This window comes from Myiozetetes cayanensis, unplaced genomic scaffold, assembly GCF_022539395.1.
Source record: "Myiozetetes cayanensis isolate MyiCay16 unplaced genomic scaffold, myiCay2020 scf33, whole genome shotgun sequence".
Classification (NCBI taxonomy): Eukaryota; Metazoa; Chordata; class Aves; order Passeriformes; family Tyrannidae; genus Myiozetetes; species Myiozetetes cayanensis.
The window spans coordinates 3,282,349-3,301,800 of NW_026087555.1; the positions used below are offsets into that span (position 1 = coordinate 3,282,349).

Sequence of the window (19,452 nt, forward strand, 5' to 3'; positions counted from 1 at the left end):
GTTGGGCTTCTTGTTGCCAAGTCTTATGTAATGCAGTTGTTTCTGTCACTCTCTACAAAATATTTTGGATATCCAGTAGCCTTTTTTGTTGACAAAAGAACAGCAATATCTTCCTTAACAAAGGAAGAATTGTAGTGTTCCTTCCGCAGTGTTAACTGTGTAAAAATTTTAAGTGTTTTATCTTCAGCGTGCCGTAACTGTTGATACAACTTCCTACGGTTTTTTAGATGTTTACTGTTCATTTGTTTTGAAATTTAGCTGTATGTCATCATACTGACCACTTATTTCATTTGCTGTCTGAATTCAGCAGGTAGAGGCTGTTAGGATCATTACAAGGCTACAGGTTCCCAGTGGAGGTACTGTGTTTTATCTCTTCTATAGGTTTCATTGCACAGAAATAAGTTTAGAAAAGAATGTCAGAATCTCCCAAGTGTTCTAATCAAGGAATTGAACTGGAACTTTCTGGTAAATTAAATTAATTAGTGACAAATACAAAATTACTCATTCTCAAGGAAGTAATCTGAACTATTGGCATACATTCCTGAGCTTTAAATTTTCAGGACAAAGATTCTAATAGTTTTCTGGAGAGCTTTGAGAAACCTTGGCTAAGTGTCCAGCTAGACTCCAAACAAACCAAACCAAAATTGTATTGGATAGAATAGAAAATAACATTGTTCATAATGCTAACATCAGTATTACACCTGCAATTATATGCAAATAGCTGGAATAGCAACCTGTGCCCTGATTACCCTGTCAAATATGAAAATCCTAGACTGATACTCTAGTGTGGAGAGAAGGATAATTTTTGGAGTCTGAAAAAGAATAGGTATGATGGAGGTGCAGAAAACTGTGACAGAAAAAAATAAAAGAGGAGGAAAATTTGGCATTCTTGCTTATCTCCCATTTCAACATCAGAAGAAATATCAAGGGGGAAAAAATTAAGCTAAAGAAAATAACATTAACTAGCTGAACTCATGGCTTCTAAGCTATCAATGAAGCCCATGTTCCAATAGGATTTTTAAAAGATATTTCTATGCACAATGGGGCCATTCAAAGTAATATTAGATAGGGTAAAAATAATTTTAAAGAAAAATAAGCATTCATACCTAATGCCATTGAAGCCTCTCACTAGCTGCCTGGGCTTACATTTCCCCCTCCCATTTTGGCATGCAGCTTGCATTGCCTGTTTCTTTGAGAAATAGAGTACAGGCTCACTGGTTTGTTTCACTCTGCTCAATCTTTATTACTACCATGACTGTTTAAGCATCCATACAGAGGAACTGGTTGCCCAAACATGTTAAGGACAGAAAGAATGTGTAGATGAATCTTTAGTGTGGCACCAAGTTCTGATTTCCAAACCATTTCTGAGAATCACTGAAGGTCCTGTATTATTTAAGGGCTTTGAAACATGTTTTGACACCTTTGGTAGAGCATATTTGAAACCCTTTCAGTTTTAGTGTTTACATATTTCTACACCTGTCTTTTAAATATAATGCATTATTTTTTTGACCTGTAAGGAATTCCAGTTCTGTAAAAACTATATGCAATATTCACAGGCAGTGCTATTTTGGAAACTGTTCTACAAAATTATACGATTTTCATTGGAGACTTGTTCAGATTTAAAGCAAAAAGATCTGTTTTCTCATTCTTATGTCTGGGGAAAAAAAGATCTACATTTGAGATGATTTCTTTATAGCCAGCTGCACAGGAGGCAAGATTCTTTCTTCATCTGTCACCATTAAAGCCTATTTATTTCAAGTTACTTTAAATGGCAGTCTTCTCTTTTTATTGTTCAAACACAAGCACAGTGCTATGTTTAGCAGGAAGTATAACCTCAGGCTCCTGGAGCATCTCTTGGAAAGAAGCTCCAGTGGCAAATCTTTAGCAAAGAATGACCTCATACGTCACAAAGATACTTTATTTGTAAAGATAATGATTGATTTTATTAAGAGATGTAAAGTATTTATCTATGATAATGCTGTAATATATGGTTCTTTTTGCATGTAATAGGAAGGCAGAAATCATGCTTTTTTTTTTTTTTTTTTAATTCAGCCAAGTATGGCTGGTCACTCTTATGATTTAAAATTTTCTCCTGCTCTTGGTACTTGTGATTGGTACTTCGTTTTAGTCTACCATCAATCAATAACTTGTACTCATCAGCCCTGGATAATATTTATTAATGGTGGGGTGAAGTAGAAACAAAGATGGAAAAAATTCTGGTTGGCAGAGTGCCTTAGGAGAAGAGGAACACAAATGCAGCTGCAGCAGAATCCTTCTCATGTGTGAGAATTGCTGATTTTCCTTAGCTGTACTATGGGAAAAGCCACACTTCTTTCTCAGGGCTCGAATGCCGTTCTGGGACCAGCACGTGTGGAGAGAAAGTCTCTGCCCCACAGTACTTATACTTTGCATTCTTAAGGCTTGAAAGGGGTGGAAATTTTCAATCTCAGCACAAGTTGAACTGAATTTCACAAAGGTAACATAAGGCTTGAAACTGACTGTTGGGACTTGATCTTTCCTGCACTTAGACAAGCCTATGATTTTGTTTATATAACTAGTACTTCGCTGTGTCTCTTGATGTGGAGAGTGGAGGGGAATAGATGGAGCCACACTCTGGGCTGGAGAGAATATTTTTCCTTGTATTCCTCAATCTATAAAACTCTAAAAGGTACAGCTTGATTACTCTTACAGTAAGCACTATTTGGTCCACAGAAAGTCAGCCAAAAATGTAGCTGATAATGACTATTTATATGGTCTGTACAATTCTAGTTATCTTAAAGAGCTGTTCATATATACAGTACAGTACAGTATATCTTGCTTGTTAAAACAGGTTTTCATGAAACTGTATAACAACTCTAAATGTATGGAACATGGAGGAAAAGTTGTACTGGGGGCTGGGGCCCTCGATGGATCCCTTCACTGACGTGCAGCGAGCTGGGAATTCTTGACTGTACAATAAAGAAAGAAATTTTTGCTACCTTACCATAGCTAATATAAGAAAGTAGCCTCTACTGTTAGTTTAGAGGCACATAAAAGTCTAATGTGCTTTAATAGATTAAAACTCATCATGGTGTTTCTCGAGATTTTGTGCTTTCTTTAGTGCTTCTCTTCACAGTTGCCCAAAAATGCACAGAGTGATTTAGTTGCTATATGTGCTATTTGTAACTGGGATGCAAATGGAGGGCCAAATTCAGCAGTAAAACAATGGTACTGAACAGAGAGCAATTCCTTCACCATGCTTTTGACACAATATCAAAATCTCTCCTTCTCCACTAAAGTGAGGAAAAAAAACCAAAAAAAAAACCCAGACAAAATTCCTGGATGTTCAGATTCAAACAAGACACACTACCATAGAAATCCTGACTGTGGTACAAAATATATGGAATGTTATGCTTCAGTTACCTGCACACAAGATATTAGGCATTAGAATGATGCTTAACTAGATCACAAAAATTTGTGCATTAGTTGTTGGGGTTTTTTCCTTTATAAGGGAAAATGTCAAGGAAAAATAATTTTGTTTCACTCCTTGTCACAGACTAAATTTACTACTTGTCATAGAATAAATATAGCATCTCTTCAGGTACAGTTCTAAAATTAAAAATTACACCTTTAGTCCTGGGAGAGATGCCAAAAACTCATTACTTGTCTCCAGATTTACTACATGGGAATAATGTGTAAAAAACTTATGGCTTTTAAGATTTAAACTCAGCAGCATATCAAATTTATTCTTATATGGTATACTTGTTCATGACCTCTAGTCTTAAGAAATTCTGTCATGTTTGAAAACTAGTCCCTAGTGAAGCCTGCATCAATGTTAATAGCTAAGAGGTCAATGCAACTGCTAAACAGTTTGTATTACTGTCAGGGTGGTCATGAAAACACCACCTGCTGCATGAGCACTTGGCAGCTGGGTCAACAGGCACTGTGGGAATTTATCAATTTAGGGGGCCACTTGCATAACACTTTGACTGATGAATTGGGAAAGACTGGCTTACTGCACTAAAGCTGTTCTATTATGTGTGACTTTCTTTAGGATGGCAGCGGCTTCCTGCAGGCTCCAGAAAATAAGCAAAAGATAAACTGAGCTGGTTTTTTTTCCTTATAAAGTGATAAAAAGTGAGAACTCCTTAATAGCTAATACTAGAAAGACTTTTTTAAAAAAGGGAAAAAAACCCCCCACAAACCAAAACAAAAACTTTTCCATCATAGTTACAAAGGAGTTTTTGTGAAGTACTTCTGTAAATTGAAACTCTCTAGGCTGGTATTTGCAAAAAGCTCTAATTTCTCTTTAGTGTCTCTTATGGGAATAGTAATTCCATGTGGGTAGGTAAATGAGATAAGAATTTTGCGTGCTCTGGCTAAACTAAACATAATTAGACATTAATTCTGGCTTTCCATTCCCTCAAATGACTTAAGGGACAGTAATTTTCTGAACAGAAAGAAATCATATGGCCCACCTGGCTTGGTGAGCGCATTCACCAACAAAATTGGCTCATTTCAGAGAGAGTTTCTAGTAGTAGCTTCAGACTATATCTATAACCCATCAGAACTGAGCATCTTGACGCAGATTAGTCTAATACTGCGTTTCTGAGTTTCCATTTCCACAGTAATTAAAGTCTTTTACAGGGCTCCACTTTACAAATGCTTTTCTTCTGTTGTACCATCAAATATTCTTGACTTGTACTAAAAAATAAAATTACTAATGGTTTCCTAAAGAGCCTGAACAATATCAGAATGAGGTATGATCTAGATATTGTCCCTTTGTGTTTGAAATCAGTTGTTTGGAAATATTCTCTGACTGCGGAAATCCCAGAAGGTGATGATGGAAAGGATGCTAAATGGAATTATATACCCTGGAGGGGCATGAAAGAGGGGTGAGATGGTCTGAATCAAGTTCAAGTTTCAACCCAATGGAAAGCAGCTATTTCAGCTGTTGATAGGAAGCACACTGAAATCCAGATCTATAAGGTGTTATAAGGAGAGGAAGAGGAAATCTTTCTACATGTGCAGGGACTTACTTAAGCTCTGCCCTCTTTTTAAAAATCACCTGCTGTCTTCAGTGAGCCATCCTGGTCAAAAGAATCGTTCATCCCCTTTGGAATCACTGTATGTGGCAAACACTTAAAACTTCACAGGGAATACAGCACATCTTTTAACTGGAAAATTTCTGCATTGTCTGTCAGTTTGAGAATTCTTTTCTGAATGCCTTTCATTTTATCTATCATTTCCTTAGAAATAAAAGTGATCATATTGCAAGTGTTCTAAGAGAAGACTTTACCAAGCCACTTCATGGCTGTTCTACCACCACCCAAAGTTTATTTTCTTACTGCTTGGTCTGGTAATAATGTTTAAGTTATGGGCTACATGGACCTATCAACAGATCTTACTTATTTAAATATTCATTTTCACAGCTGATTTTATCCTCTCATAATACTGGAAAAATGATTACATTTTCTTTTCTAATGGGGTTGTCTCCTATTATCCAGCTGGAATAATTGAAACTCTATGCATTTTCTACATCACTGTTTACCTAGTTATTTTGCCTTTGAATACATTAGTGCTTTTGTGATTGGTATAAGTATGTATTTATAGAAATAGAAAGCACAAAAGAAAAATTATGAAACAGAAATCAGGAAACCTCAAAATAAAAAGCTTTTGTTTTTTGGTCACAAAGACAATTTATAAGATACTAGTATTTGCATCAATCTTCAGGATATCTGACTAACCCTTTTTGTTGAAAAGAAGATAAGTCTTTCTCCCTGTATTTTCTCACTAGTTCCTATCCCTGGAAAGTGTTGGTTTTTTGATAATCATCAAAAAATGGATATATTTTTCAGAGACACAATTTTAACTTCAGAAGTTCTCCTCTTGCCTGCCAGGTTAACTAATGTGCCTGGCATCATGCTAGTTTTATGTGTTTGTAATTCTTAGTGTTTCCAACATCTCCTCCAATCCCAAAGCTAAATTTGCTATTGGCTATACCCTTCACTTATTTTTGGTAATAGGTAGTATATATGTATTTTGCTGCAACTCACATACTTAGGGCTTTTTTTATCACTTTATTATCTACAAGCTCTCAAGTACTAATGTATCATTTTAACAACCTTGTTACAAAAAGAAAGATTATTTCATTCTGTGGTTTTGATGGGAGTCTATTTAGTTATTGACATGAAGTATTTGGAGGAACTGAACAAAAATTCCTCTGTGGTACCTTGAACTCTACATTTCAAACTGCCTCAACGATCGTGGGATTCAGAACCTCTCTGTTGATCATGTTTACCAATTTGTCATATATCACCTCAGTTTAACACCTCATTTTTATTACATCTCAAGGATTGTTTTGAGATAGGACTTTCCCATTGCTGAGTATTGAAGACTAATGCAAAGGGTTCTTTGGATTACCCTCATCTTCTGACCTTCTCATGTTTTATCCTGCCCACTTATTTTGATTTTTTTTTTCTATTGCTAGCAATATCCAAATAGTAGATTTCTGTCCTAAGCCACATTTGAAACAAGAAACTCAGGGTCATGGTTATGGTTGAGAACAACCTTTGATTCTGCAGTAGTTTTCTACAGGACAAGAGGACACAGCCTCAAGTTGTGCCAGGGGAGGTTCAGGTCAGCCATTCGGAAAAACTGCTTCTCTGGAAGACGTGTCAAGCATTGGAATGGGCTGCCCAGGAAGGTAGGTGGTGGAGTCACCATCCCTGGAAGTTGTTCAGGAAATTAATGGACGTGGCACTTAGTGCAATGTTCTAGTTGAGAAGGTGGTGTTCTGTCAAAAGGTTGGGCTTGATGATTTTGGAGGCCATTTTCAACTTTAATGTTTCTCTGATTCTACAAAGATCAAAAGAATACAAATTCTGCACTTTCATGTAAAATTTGTTATCTAAAACAACAGAATAATTTTGCAAGCTTGAGTAGCTTACAAATGACCACTAACAGAAGGCTGGGTTTTGCATGAAGGTATTGATTTTCAGCAAGGGGTTACCACAAGGAATGATAATTTTGTTCTTTTACACTGCCCCAGGCATGGGAAGTTTTCTTTGCAAATTAACAAGTCTGCCAGGGACCACCTCTCACAGGATTTTGTTATTAAGTAATGAATTTCTAAGACATGAAAGATCAATAGTTTGATGATTTTATTTATACGTGATGCTCATAGTCCACCTGTATCATCTTTCGTGTGCTAGGGTTTACATATATATTCTAGGGTTTACATACATATTTTGTATTGGTATGATGCACACCATGAGAAAGAAGCAATAAAATACTAACATGCAAAAGAATATTAGCATGTGAATAATAATATTTCATTAATAAAACTTTACATGAACATTCTCCAAAGCCATGGAATTTTTAAAAGTTGTTTACATGGGTAATAGGAACTTAGCATGAAATGGTAAATAGGGCTACAACTCTCTTTTGTGGAAGTAACTCGTTATCTTTCCCTTAAAAGCCTGCAGTGGTGTGAGACTGAAAACCAACAAAACTCAAAACTTTGCCTGAATGAAAATTATCCCATGTGTCTAAAAAAAAGGTTGCCAGAAACCACATCCCTTTGCCACAGCCTGTTTAATTTCAGTTGTGTGCCAATTTACAAAAGTATTCTATAGTTTTTCTGATTACTTTCACCAGTAACCAAACACAGTCTTGACCCTTTTCCATACACAAAAACAGCCAATGGTGAGTGCAGCAATGGGAGGTCTGGCCTTTCAGGTATGTCAGCTGAAGACCACCCTACTGGAAGAGGTAACAAGAACAAAAAGTCGAGGTCAAACAAGGTCGCCCCATGTAATTAGATACTAATAGTGGATTTGGGGTGTAAAATTCACTTAAAACCATATACCAACAGACTAAACAATCCCAGCAAGAATGGCAAGTTTTGTTCTAAAAAAAAATGTTTTCAATACCAGAAAGCATAACTAAAACATACATAATAACCTTGACTGACAGACTGCACTAATCTGTGGTAACATCTGCTTCCAGACTATTTGCTATAGTTTTGGGACAGTACAGTTATAAAACACTGAAACTCTCCTGTAAGTTATAGTACAGTGTGCATCCAATTTCATTATTTTATTGTTGTATTCACTTGTTGTCCCAATAACAATTTTTAGAATTTTAGTTCAACAGGAAAACAAATTCTTTTCTTAACAGCAAAACCAAAGTTGCAAATCTGACTGTATCTGATACTACTGGAGAAACTTGCTGAAGTAGATAATGAAAAAATAGGCAGTTGCTTTTGCAGGGTATGATGGGATCAATTATACAACAAACTTCATTTCTCTTGGCTCTTTCATTTTGTGTTGATTTCTGATGCTTTTGCAGGATGAATGCGCTACTTTTACTTGGCCATCAGATCTTACTGCTGCTAGGTGGCCCCTAGGTCATGTTGGGAACTGGCTTTTTTTCCATATTTCCTAATATTTTCATAGCTCTAGCTGCTCTGCAAAGATCACACCACAGGAAACTTTGGTTTGATAATTTTAATTTATCCTCATTTTACAACTGGTAAATTAGTCTAAATAATTAGACCGATCTAATCTTATTTATTACTATTATTATTATTTATTATTATTAAATCTGTGTCTTATAAATCACTTGAGCAGGATTTATAAGCTTTTTAGAAGCAGAGTTATAAGAACTGTTGAAGAACTTTGTGTATTTCTGGCATACAGCCCAAGGACAAAGAATTTCCTTCCTTGGGGCTCCAAACCTGCCTGGGGAGAGACAGGTATGGGTTATGGAAGGATGTTGAAAACTAGTAAGCAGTGACACTTCACACCCCCTGAGGACTGAGTTAGTCCTCTGTGTTATTCCCCGTTGGTGGTATCTCCTATACAACCAAAGAGATGTTTGGGAAAGGCCAAACTAGTCCCTTAGAACTTACTTAGGGCAAAACTGACACAAGCTAGTACTGTAAAATAATTTTCTGTAGTTGCTTAGAATAGGTGTTGCCACCCAGTACAAATCTTTTGAGCAAGCTCCCATTGTGCACTGTCCCACCACAGGGGCAGGTAAGGAAGCAGTAACACTGGGAAGAATTCCAGCATATGCCTTCCATCTGGTACCTAAAAGCCATTTGGCTTCAGAACTACCAAGAGCATCCCTTTTTTATTGAATGTCACTATTACATAATTCAGCCATGTGGAAAGAACTACAGCTACCTTTTGGTTTTTAACCAGTTGAAGAAAAGGTTGATTTTAAAGAAAAATGCAATGCTCACCTCTTTGGGTCAACAATCTTGTAGAGTTTTCCGCTGTGAGGCTGTGTCATACTTTTACTGCTTGATAATATGTAAATCTCACCTGTTAGGAAAGCCAATGCAATAAATTAATTCTCCTTTTCTATGGAAAATACAGGACTTTTATGATCTAGCTGTATTTACCAAATGAGATTAAAAAAAACTTCAGAAGAAACATTCAACACTGAAATATACAGTAGAATCATTGCTATTTGAAAATTTATAGAAGTACTCTCCCCAAATTGATGCTAAAATGTGAAAAAGTATTCTATCATGAGTGTTTTGCCTTTCATATATTATAAAGGGGTTAAAAAAGGTAAAATTTGTGAGGAAGGGAGAAGAAGGGGCTCAGTCTGCTCATGCAATCTGCCAATTAAGTCTGTAATGTTGGGAATAAAGGAATAAATAAAAAATCTTGTGTCATACTGAGTGACACAGTTAACAGGGTGTGAGAGACAATAAGGACCTTTGACTCTTCCAACCCCACATTCTCTTCCCCACTCTTCTTACAAGGCTGTTGAGGTGTAGCTGAGAGCAGTGTAGACAGCTTTGGTAAAGGAAAGATAGCCTTCTTTTTAAACATTTACTAGAATTGTGAATACTTCAACAGGCATGACCGATAAGCCTTATGATTTAAGAACTTCTTTTTTTAGTATTTACCTAATTCATCTTCGCCAAATCCCAAGACAGGTCCTGAAAAGAAACCTCTACATGAGCCAGCGTTGCCAAGACAGAGCGGTTTCTCTTGCCACTGTTTGGTTGCAGGACTCTGTTGCAGTGTTAAAAGATTTCTATATTTGAGAACACATAAAACAAATTGTTACATTACATTTTGAATAGAGAGTCTTCATTGTTCAGATAAATAAGTAAACACTTTCTGCAAGAAGTTCCATAGATACATCTGTGCAGTTCACTGTCTTATGATTTATTTTTCAGATACTTAAAAGCCACCCAGTCATTCAAACACTGCAAAATTGTGTTCAAGCTATACTACACAACCATTTGTGAATATTCAACTATCTGATATGGGAAAACTATGACCATTCATTACAGAAACATTCATGTTGCTCCATCAGTGATGTTTCCATAAAACCCCCAAAGTCTTCAATGTCTTACCAGTTTGTTTGAGAAACAGTTCCATGATTAACATTATTCCCATCACAGTGTAAAAGATGCATGTAAGCATATCTAGAACTAAAATCTTAAAAGAACCATGATGTGAGTCTCTTTTTACTTTTTTACGAGGCTTAACTATGTTACGAAGGTCACCATTAGAATGCTGTGCTATTTCATTTCCAAATCTAGAATTTAATCTGCATTTATCACCGTGCTAACCTGGCGAAGTGACACAATATGCAAGACTTTTAGTGTTCCTTCATACAGGAAGCTGAGTGGTTGAATATACCCTATAGGCATTTTTTGTTTAAGTGTGAGCTGAAAGAAACCTACCCATTGCGGTCTCCAAATACATAACTTCCATAGAGTCTTTCAGACTGACAGCCTCGATAGACAAATCCACCGACCAGGGATCCACTGCTGAATGGTTTGAATTCTAAAAGTGAGGGCTCACTTTCTGAAAAGGAACTGCCGTAGCATTAGATCATATGCAGTCTCATATTGATTCACATTAGTTAAATACCATATTAATTGAAGAAAACAGGTTAATTCCGTTTCAAAAATGAAACATTAAAAAAACCCCTCATGAAATTACAGCAAAGTCTGTTTGTGAAACAATCCATTAAAGATTTTCAATAGGAGAGGCTATAGGTGCTTTCTTCCATGTACACAACCTGGGACAATAAAACTACATAAGGATTAGGTTGAACTTCCACTGAAACTGATGTTACTGCTACTGATTTCTAGTCTCAATGCAGTCTGCAAAATGGATCTCCTGAACTCCAGGAGTACAATTTAGCCCCCTTTACTGTAAAGTCCAGTAAGTAAGAGCAGAAATTCCAGTGATTTTCAACAGAACTTGTTTCCGAAACCATTCAGTGGTTTGAGAAACTCTTTCAAAATCACAGTTTTAAACATGGTGAGTGTGTTCCATCCCCTAAAAACTAGTATTACTTGCCGTAGCTTCTTGTGGCAATTTCATGCTCTTGCTGTAGTTGCAATTCCTATACATTTTTTTTTATTCTTTCACAAAACCGCAGAGTTTAGTTCTATCAAATAATTCTTGGAGGAAGTTTCAGTGTACATGTTCCTATTCATTTAATCAAATACTGGTTAGGGTAATAGCAGGCCCAATTTCACAAGATAAAGGTGTAATTTTAAATAAAAGCCAGAGTCAATAGATCATTTTGTTTTATAAGAACTTTTTTTAGTCAGAAGGCTATCTGCAAGTCTTTGATAAATGCATTTCCCAGATTATTCTACAAGAGTAAGACCTGAAATTTTACGGGGGAGAAAAAGATGATGAACTTTTTGTATTGAAGCAGTTGACCCACGGCCTAGTATTAATATTGGCAAGCTGTTCCGGATAGACACAATATTGCTTAGTTTACTCTGCAATAAAGATGCAGTCAAAATTCCATTGGAGAAGTGGTTAACCAAATATTATTCTTTGGTTTGGCTTTTGTAAAATGGAATTAGAAAATACATGCAATAACTGAAGCAGTACAATTACCATATACTATTGTGTACTGCTGTACTAGACAGCACACCTGCTTTGCTTGTAAGTAAAGTACAGGTGGGTGACCTAGGGATGTGAATGAAACTGGAAAATGCTGCATTCCAGGAGATAGACCACTCAACACTTTTACACACTGGTGGCATTTATTACATCTTACCATCGTGGATTTACAAGCTGCTAAATGGTCAGTCAAGGTGGATGATGGCTCAGAGTAGCTGTCACCTGGCTTGCCTGAACTAGCAAGTGATCTTAGTGAGTATCAGAGATCAACATTAAATTGAAATTGTGACCGACAATCATACTAATTCAGAGAGAACATGAAACACTTTAATAATTTAAAGTCCCTGAGTATATTTATCTTTTTGTTGTTTAATCTAAACAAGTAATTTATCATGAAGTAGTAGTGTAGTGCATTTTTCTAAGTTTTTTATTTTTAGTAACATTTAAACCGAGCTCAGTCATTTCCCTGTCTGGTTGAGGTCTGTTGTTGTCTATCTCATTTTTTCCATTATAGAAGGTCCATTACATGAGGTTTCCATTCTGTCTTAAAAGGTAATTTATGAATGACTAAGAATACATTTTCATCACTTCCTGATATTCCAAAATCTCCTCCTTATGAGCCAAATTGTGCAGCAACAGTTTGCTCTTTGACAGACTAGCAACTGTCAAATTTCTTAAATCTTATTTACATGATATTCTACACCAACAGGAACAAAGTTGAGTCATTTAAATTGTGTTTTGTCCTGAATCTTGTATCTGCTTGTACCTTGAAGTTCTACCCTGAAAAGATGGAACTTTTCAGAAGTTCTGTCTTTGGTAGGTTGTCTGTCCTATCTATGTTCTAAGTTTCCTATCATGGCTAGACAGCCCTTTATCTATTCTCTTCTGCTTTCTATTTATTATTCCATGGGCATAAAAGCTGACTGTTCCCAGCAGCTTTACCCTGGATGGAACTTACCATAGTCTTTGCCCTTTATTATTTGTAAGATTCTTGCTGAAGATCTGTTCTTTCCATTTGAATCTGAACAAAGTATAGTTAAATTGATGTTTACATCAGTTAGATGGCGGTCCACAGCACACCTGTGGAAAAAAAAAAAAAAGAAGAAAATCCATGATAGATGAGTTCATAATGCATAATTTTAAATAGTATGAAGCATCATAGTTTAAAATATTATTGTTTCGTTTTGGTGCCTACTCATGTGAGAGACCTATTTTATACTGAGCTAAAATATCCGGGAATGTGTTAGAATCATATCCAAGAGATATTACAACTTTCCCATTCCTTCACCACTTTTTATATAATTTGAAGTAAAACTACTTTTTCCTAGTGATAAGATGGACTCTGCTCTATAGCACCTGCAATGAATAGTGCCTTAACCAAGCAAAGTGAATTGACTTATACGGTGTAGGAATTTTGGACTGTTAAAAAGTCCAAGAATCAACTCCTTATCTGAACAACGTGACTTTCTGATTTTTTTCAAACCATGACTTTAAATGTCACTTCAGTACCACCCACCTAATTTGCTGAATTATGTGTTTAGTTAAAGCATTGTTCTCCTCCTTGCTATTGTTTAGATATCACCAGATGTTCTCATTTGTTTTCCACGTGCCTATTATTCCCAGTTAAGATTCCCATCTCAGCTGTACTTTACCAACCCTCTACTTGAAGCTCTTTTCTTTCATTTTCACTTTTATTGTTCATTAAAACCAAAAATGCGATACTTGATTTCTGTCATTTTGGTCTTGATTTTTAGTAGTTGTACATGCTCTTCTCTTTCCCCTTTGCCAATGTTTCTAACTGTGACATATGTGTGGAGAAGGAGAAGTGGAAGATTTAAAAAGTTCACAAGTGCCTTTATTATTAAAATGTCATTACCTGACTGTAGAAAAAATTTCTGGTTGAAAACAGTATCTACTCCAGAGTAATTCAGTAATTCAGTAACTTACTTACCGGCCTGGATTGTGGAGTCCATGTGCAAAAATCTCAGGAGGTTGGTTTGTGCTATTGAAATGTGGGTTGCTCCGTGGTATAGAATAAGGGACATTGCACAGGTCGGTATTTACGTCGAGGCGCAATACAGAGCCTGTAAAATCACTGAGAAAGGTGGAGGATAAAATAATTGGGCTTTTAAAAGTATTTTACTGGTAGATTTAATCCACATAATACTATAGTGAGCCAGCAAAATAAACCACCTGCTTTTACTGATTATTAAACACATAGATTGATTTTATGGTACATGCAAGTCCAAAAAATAATAGCAGAGCCTGTTCAAGATTCAGTTGTGGCCAATATGTTGCCTTGTTGCATACTAAAACACCCCTGACCATGCTGTTGGGAAGCAACTTGACCATAAGAACAACTTTCCAAACATCAGCATTGTTTCATGGTTTCAAATATCTCCTCTAGAGTAATTGTGCTTAATGCTTTTTGCTAACGCTTTGAATCCTACTCTTGAATTCAATGATTTCTAGTCACAGTACAAATTAATTACATAGAAAGAAAGCAAGTAATAAATAAATTGTATTGCTTGAATGGAAATGTTGATTTTTTTTTCCGTAAGGATTCTGAACTTTCTTGTTATATGAAACAGGAGACAGTAAAATGTTTTACCTTATGTTCATGACTGTGATGGAAGAAAGGAGAAGTAGAAGGACTCTCTTTATAAACATGAAAAGATGTGATATTTAAATTGATTCCTTTCTGTCTTTCTTCATCATTAATTTGTTTCAGTCTTCTCTTGTTTAACATTAATTTAAAACCAAGTATTAGAATTGCCCTCTGCCCTGGGTTTTAAGTATATCCTTATGGTTAAAAAACACTTAAAAATCACAGGAGCACCTGCAATTCTGCTGAGCCAAAGAGGCCTTTAAACAGCAACTCCTTTTAGGTCTGTAAAGGCTCAGTACCACACCTTCTCTAAATTAGGATAAATATTGCAACTCAGAGCATAAGGAAACAGAGGGAAGCAGCTTGGGAAAATTGTAAAGGTAGAACCAAAGTAGGATTACTTCATACATTCCCTGGACATTTTCCTAAGTGATGAGTTGTTGTTATTGACTCTGGTATGTGTTTGTAGACACTTTTTGGAATCTTTGCTCAATACAGGTGTCCTGTTCATAGAACAATAGTTCAGAAAACAGAAGCCTAAACTGTGCTTTAACAAAATTGCATTTACTGATGAGGAGTCTGGTATTTCAATGGTTTGACAGCAAAGAGCTACAAGAAGATGTATTTAAGCAGTCAGACTGTCCTGAAAATCAGCATTTTGCTAAACCCAGGCACTGAAATAAGTAGGAATATTTAGTAAAGGAAGAGGGAGCAAGATTTGCCCTGACAACTGCTGATCTCTTTGGATTCTGACCCCAAATACTGTGCAACCCCCAAATACTGTGCAAAGACAATAATAGAAGTCTATCCATTGGTAGTGTTTGTACCTTAAACCATCCATCTCCTCCATGTCATCTAGAGTGATCATGCCATCTCCGAGAAAAATGTACAGGAAACCATCTGGGCCAAACAGAAGCTGTCCTCCTAGATGTTTTCGATGTAGTTCTGCTACCTCTAAAAACACTCTTGCTGTCCTCATATCAACTTGGTGTGGATTTTTCCTGCAAGATAAAGATATGAGCACAGTTTTCACAGTTCACTATTGATGTACTTCTTTCTAAAAATAAACTTGACTCATTAAAATTGTACTTCGAGATGTGGATGTTGTAATTTGGTGGAAAAATGCCAAACAGTTATTTCTGAGAAATTTCAATTTTGGAGTGTTCACAAAAAATTATTCTGCTGCCTATATGCAATAAGTAGGAAATAATTACAATTAAAAAATGACAGAATAACTAAAAAAAAATATATATATTAAAAAGAAAAAACAGTGTACTTACTGGCATTTCAAAACTACCGTTTGAAATAAAACCCACAATAGTTTTTCTGCAGCTACCCAAGTATATGCATTGTAAACCTGATAGTTCATTTTAGAAATGGGAAATACCTAAATGCAAGGGTTGCTAAGAAATACAGAATTTGTAAATTTTAGACTTCTACTAATACCTGGATACTGTGTATTCTACCACCCTAAGGATGTGGTCGTGAGGTCCAATAGCCCACCGTTCTTGGTTGGTGGTATAAGACACATACAGCTTTCCATTTTGCTTGTAATTGGGATGGAATGCAAGGCTTAACAGTCCTCTTTCATCTCCTCCCTGCAGTCAAATGAAAAACACAAAGAATTGTGAAGTTAATTATGTTCTTTATTGTGTTTCAGCTGGAACCCAAAAAAAAAGTTTCTTTCTTGTGGATAATCTTTCCCCCAAACTCTTTTATTTCTTTCCTGACTACTGCACAAAAAGGATTATAAAACATTTCACTTTGGGGAAGTCTTTAAGAGTTAGAACAAGACAATTGCCTTATGTAGTTATCTATGCACAAGTCTATTGCACCACTTTGGTGGAGTGATTTGTGTATGTAATCTTTAGGAAGCCATGGAGACAAGTTTAAGTGCTGTGAAGGATTCTTTGCTGGGTTACTAGGTTGCTTGTAATTCATGGAAGACAAATAAAAAGGTCTATAAGCAGCAGTCACTTCTAATCCAAGTATCCAAAACCTAAAGCATAGTGCTGGCTGCCAACTCCCACTGTCTTGGCAATATGTTTAGAAAACAGTTAAATTGCTTGTGTAATATGTAAACCTTTGTTTTACCCTGGAGGCAGCAACATCAGTTGTCACAACTATGGTGGTCTGTTCATCATAGCTAATGTACTGTAGGTAATAAACAGCCTTGGTCTTTGTGCAGAGAAACCATAGTTTTCCATGTGGTCCCTCACTGGAAAGGTTTTTTTTATTTTTTTAAAACAAAAATAGAAAAATCTCGGAACAACTTTGTTATTATGTTTGCCATAAGGATTAGTACAGTTCCATGTTAAGCATCCAGTCCATGTAACGTACTGTGACAATGCATATACTCCATGTACTTAAATAGAAGGCAATTTTCTTTTTGGCTTTTAAAAATGTATGGTAATATTCTTATGCCTAAAATTGTATTTGTATAAATGAAGAATGAAACTTAGATTCATTTGTTGGTTTTGAAGTAATACAGGGAGAGAAGCTGAGGCACAGAAATAAACACAGTACATAATTAACAATTCAAATTCAAGTCATATATGTCATTATTCACAAGGTGATAGTTGTCTTGGAGTTTAACTCAGGGCTTGCCAGTCCTTCAAAACTAGTGACTCTGTTGTAGATTCAAGTGCTCCAGCTCGGTACCCATAAGGAGACAACATTTTGCAACTCCAACCACACCCATGATAACTAATTATGAAATTTTAAATTATAAGAGAGAATGAAGCTTTTAAAATGTATTTGCACTTCAGAGTGATGGATGGGCCTGTCTTCCTGTTGAAAGTCATCCCACAAAAGGCGTAATTGGGAAAGTGCACAGCTTTAATTTATTTTAATTCAACATGATTGCTGTACTTCGTTTTTAATCACAACCACCAACGAGAAACCTGAGTCAGAAAGGGAGATGTAAATAGGTCAAGAGATTTCCATACAAACAGAGTTATACAATGCAATCTGGATCCTGCTAATTTAGAGGCAACCAAAATTTGCTAATTTGTTTGTTAGAAAAATTTAATTTCAGGGGGTTATCAGAGAGGTTAGTTTTGAAAGTCTAGTTAAAGCTGCCAAATCAGTTGCAGTCATCATGGATGAAGGGACTGGTAATCTAGCTCTTTCTCCCTTATGAGCCAAAAATAATTCTGCAGCTGAGTCTCAACTGATTATAGATATCATTGTTTGAGTTTCTAAGAGTTTTGACCAAGTTGCTCTGATAAAGTCTGAAGCAAAGGGAGGCAAATCAGTTTCTTTTGGAACAGGAAGGCATATTTCAAAGATTCCTGATGAATGATTCTATCTGTTGTGCCCAGACAAAGACAATCCTATTTCTTCTCCTGAGAGAACAGTTCAACTCATTTAGGGGCCCAGGAATGTCAATGAGTCACACTAGGTCTGCCATGCAAGGTGAGTTATTGAAAGTATTAGTAAGAAAAGATCTTTCTGTTACTAAGCTGAAGATTTTATTTAGTGCTTGACGCCATGGCAGCCATCTCAGTGTGAAAGTGAAGTTGTTGAAAGCGTAAACAGGTGAAAATTAAATTAAGAGCTTTTAATAAAGTACACATGAGGCAAGAATTTGAAAAATTAATGAAAAACGGGACTTGCAAAGTAGTAACTCTGGCAAGTTGTCTTCATAGGATCAGGCCACTATTTCTACTTTTTGCTGTCTTGTGTGACTCTATTAGACTGAAATACATTACTAAGTTTGTAGAATGTATCTGTTGCTTCCTGAAAAGTCATATTGTTGTTGTTTGGGTTTTTTGTTTGTTTGTTTTGTTTTGTTGAGACATACACATTTTGTTACAAAAAGTCTATTTACTCATGTATTTAATAAAAACTTTGTGAATATCCCTCCAAGATACTGAAATCAGTGCAGCATCAAGCCATTACTTGGCTTCTGGTCAACTCAAAATCTGGATGAGTTTTTCCATGTTTATTTTTCCTGGTTTTGGAAAATAATTGTTCATCTGTATTTTCAGCTTTATCACTAACTGGCAAACCTGTTCTTTCCAATTAAATCACTGACACAACTTCCATAGCTTTGGAAATGTTCTCTATGTGCCAAAAAGTATTTATTGTTTTCTATAGTGTTGTCTCATATATTGTGGGGTGCATAGAGAGATATTCAGCAAAATCCCTTAGGAGCAGTCCTTTTAGTCCTATCAAACTGAATAACTATGTACAAAATTTTAGACTTTCTCTATAGAATATTACTCACTTTTAATTTTTTATCAATGGACTTCTGATGTGAAACCAGCATCCAAGGCTGTACAGTCTTTTCCGTAGATACCATGTGTCAAATACCTATATATTTTTCTTGGCAGCTTAATAATTTGTTGACAGCCTCTTCTTTTAAAGTCTCCCTTTAGATGAAACCAGCAACAACAAACTGTAGATGACATAGTAGCTTGTATGAGATTCTCTACTACTACTATTGGATGGAATTACCATGTTTGTCAGTTGTGTAAGGAAGGGCGAGAAGAATGAGACAAATCTTTATATTCCATTGGGATGTCTGTTGAAGACAAAGAATGATGGTTGGCTGAAAGGAGTATTAATTACTTAAACATACTGTGGATTGGGGCCAATGTGAAATTTCTGTTGTAAGTAAGTCTGGAAGCTGACACTCTTGATGCTGCTCTGGAGCTTGAATAGTCCTCTCTCCTCTACCCGGTAATGACACGTTTTGCACCAATGCTACACTTATTTCCAAACTGATTTCCTTTGGTCAGGTTATATGTTTCAGCTAAGGAGTTCTGTGAAAGGATCTTGAAACCCCAGTTTGGTCTAATTTAAGACCACAACCACAAAAAGAATTCTATTAAGTTAGTATAAAGCCAAGCAAAGATTAGATGTATGCATGAAACAAAGTGTTTCTTTACTTTTCAATTTTAAATGGTTGGTTAGCTCCATTATGTCGGTTCTGAAAGTGTATTACACCAGTAAGTG

At 36.0% G+C, this 19,452-nt stretch overlaps 1 protein-coding gene and 1 long non-coding RNA gene across 2 annotated transcripts in view; both read right to left on the minus strand.

The window, feature by feature from the left end:
* LOC126646212 (uncharacterized) overlaps window positions 1-19,452 on the minus strand; it is a 185,984-nt gene that overhangs the window by 9,930 nt on the left and 156,602 nt on the right. The gene's annotated exons all lie outside the window — the stretch shown is intronic.
* Window positions 1-19,452, minus strand: part of HHIP (hedgehog interacting protein) — a 77,272-nt gene that overhangs the window by 9,930 nt on the left and 47,890 nt on the right. The window contains exons 5-11 of the mRNA XM_050327388.1: window positions 15,937-16,088; window positions 15,318-15,491; window positions 13,834-13,977; window positions 12,841-12,962; window positions 10,697-10,820; window positions 9,908-10,038; window positions 9,230-9,311 (exon numbers count right to left, since the gene is read on the minus strand). Coding sequence (XP_050183345.1) covers window positions 9,230-9,311; window positions 9,908-10,038; window positions 10,697-10,820; window positions 12,841-12,962; window positions 13,834-13,977; window positions 15,318-15,491; window positions 15,937-16,088 — 929 coding nt within the window. The remainder of the gene's footprint in view (window positions 1-9,229; window positions 9,312-9,907; window positions 10,039-10,696; window positions 10,821-12,840; window positions 12,963-13,833; window positions 13,978-15,317; window positions 15,492-15,936; window positions 16,089-19,452) is intronic.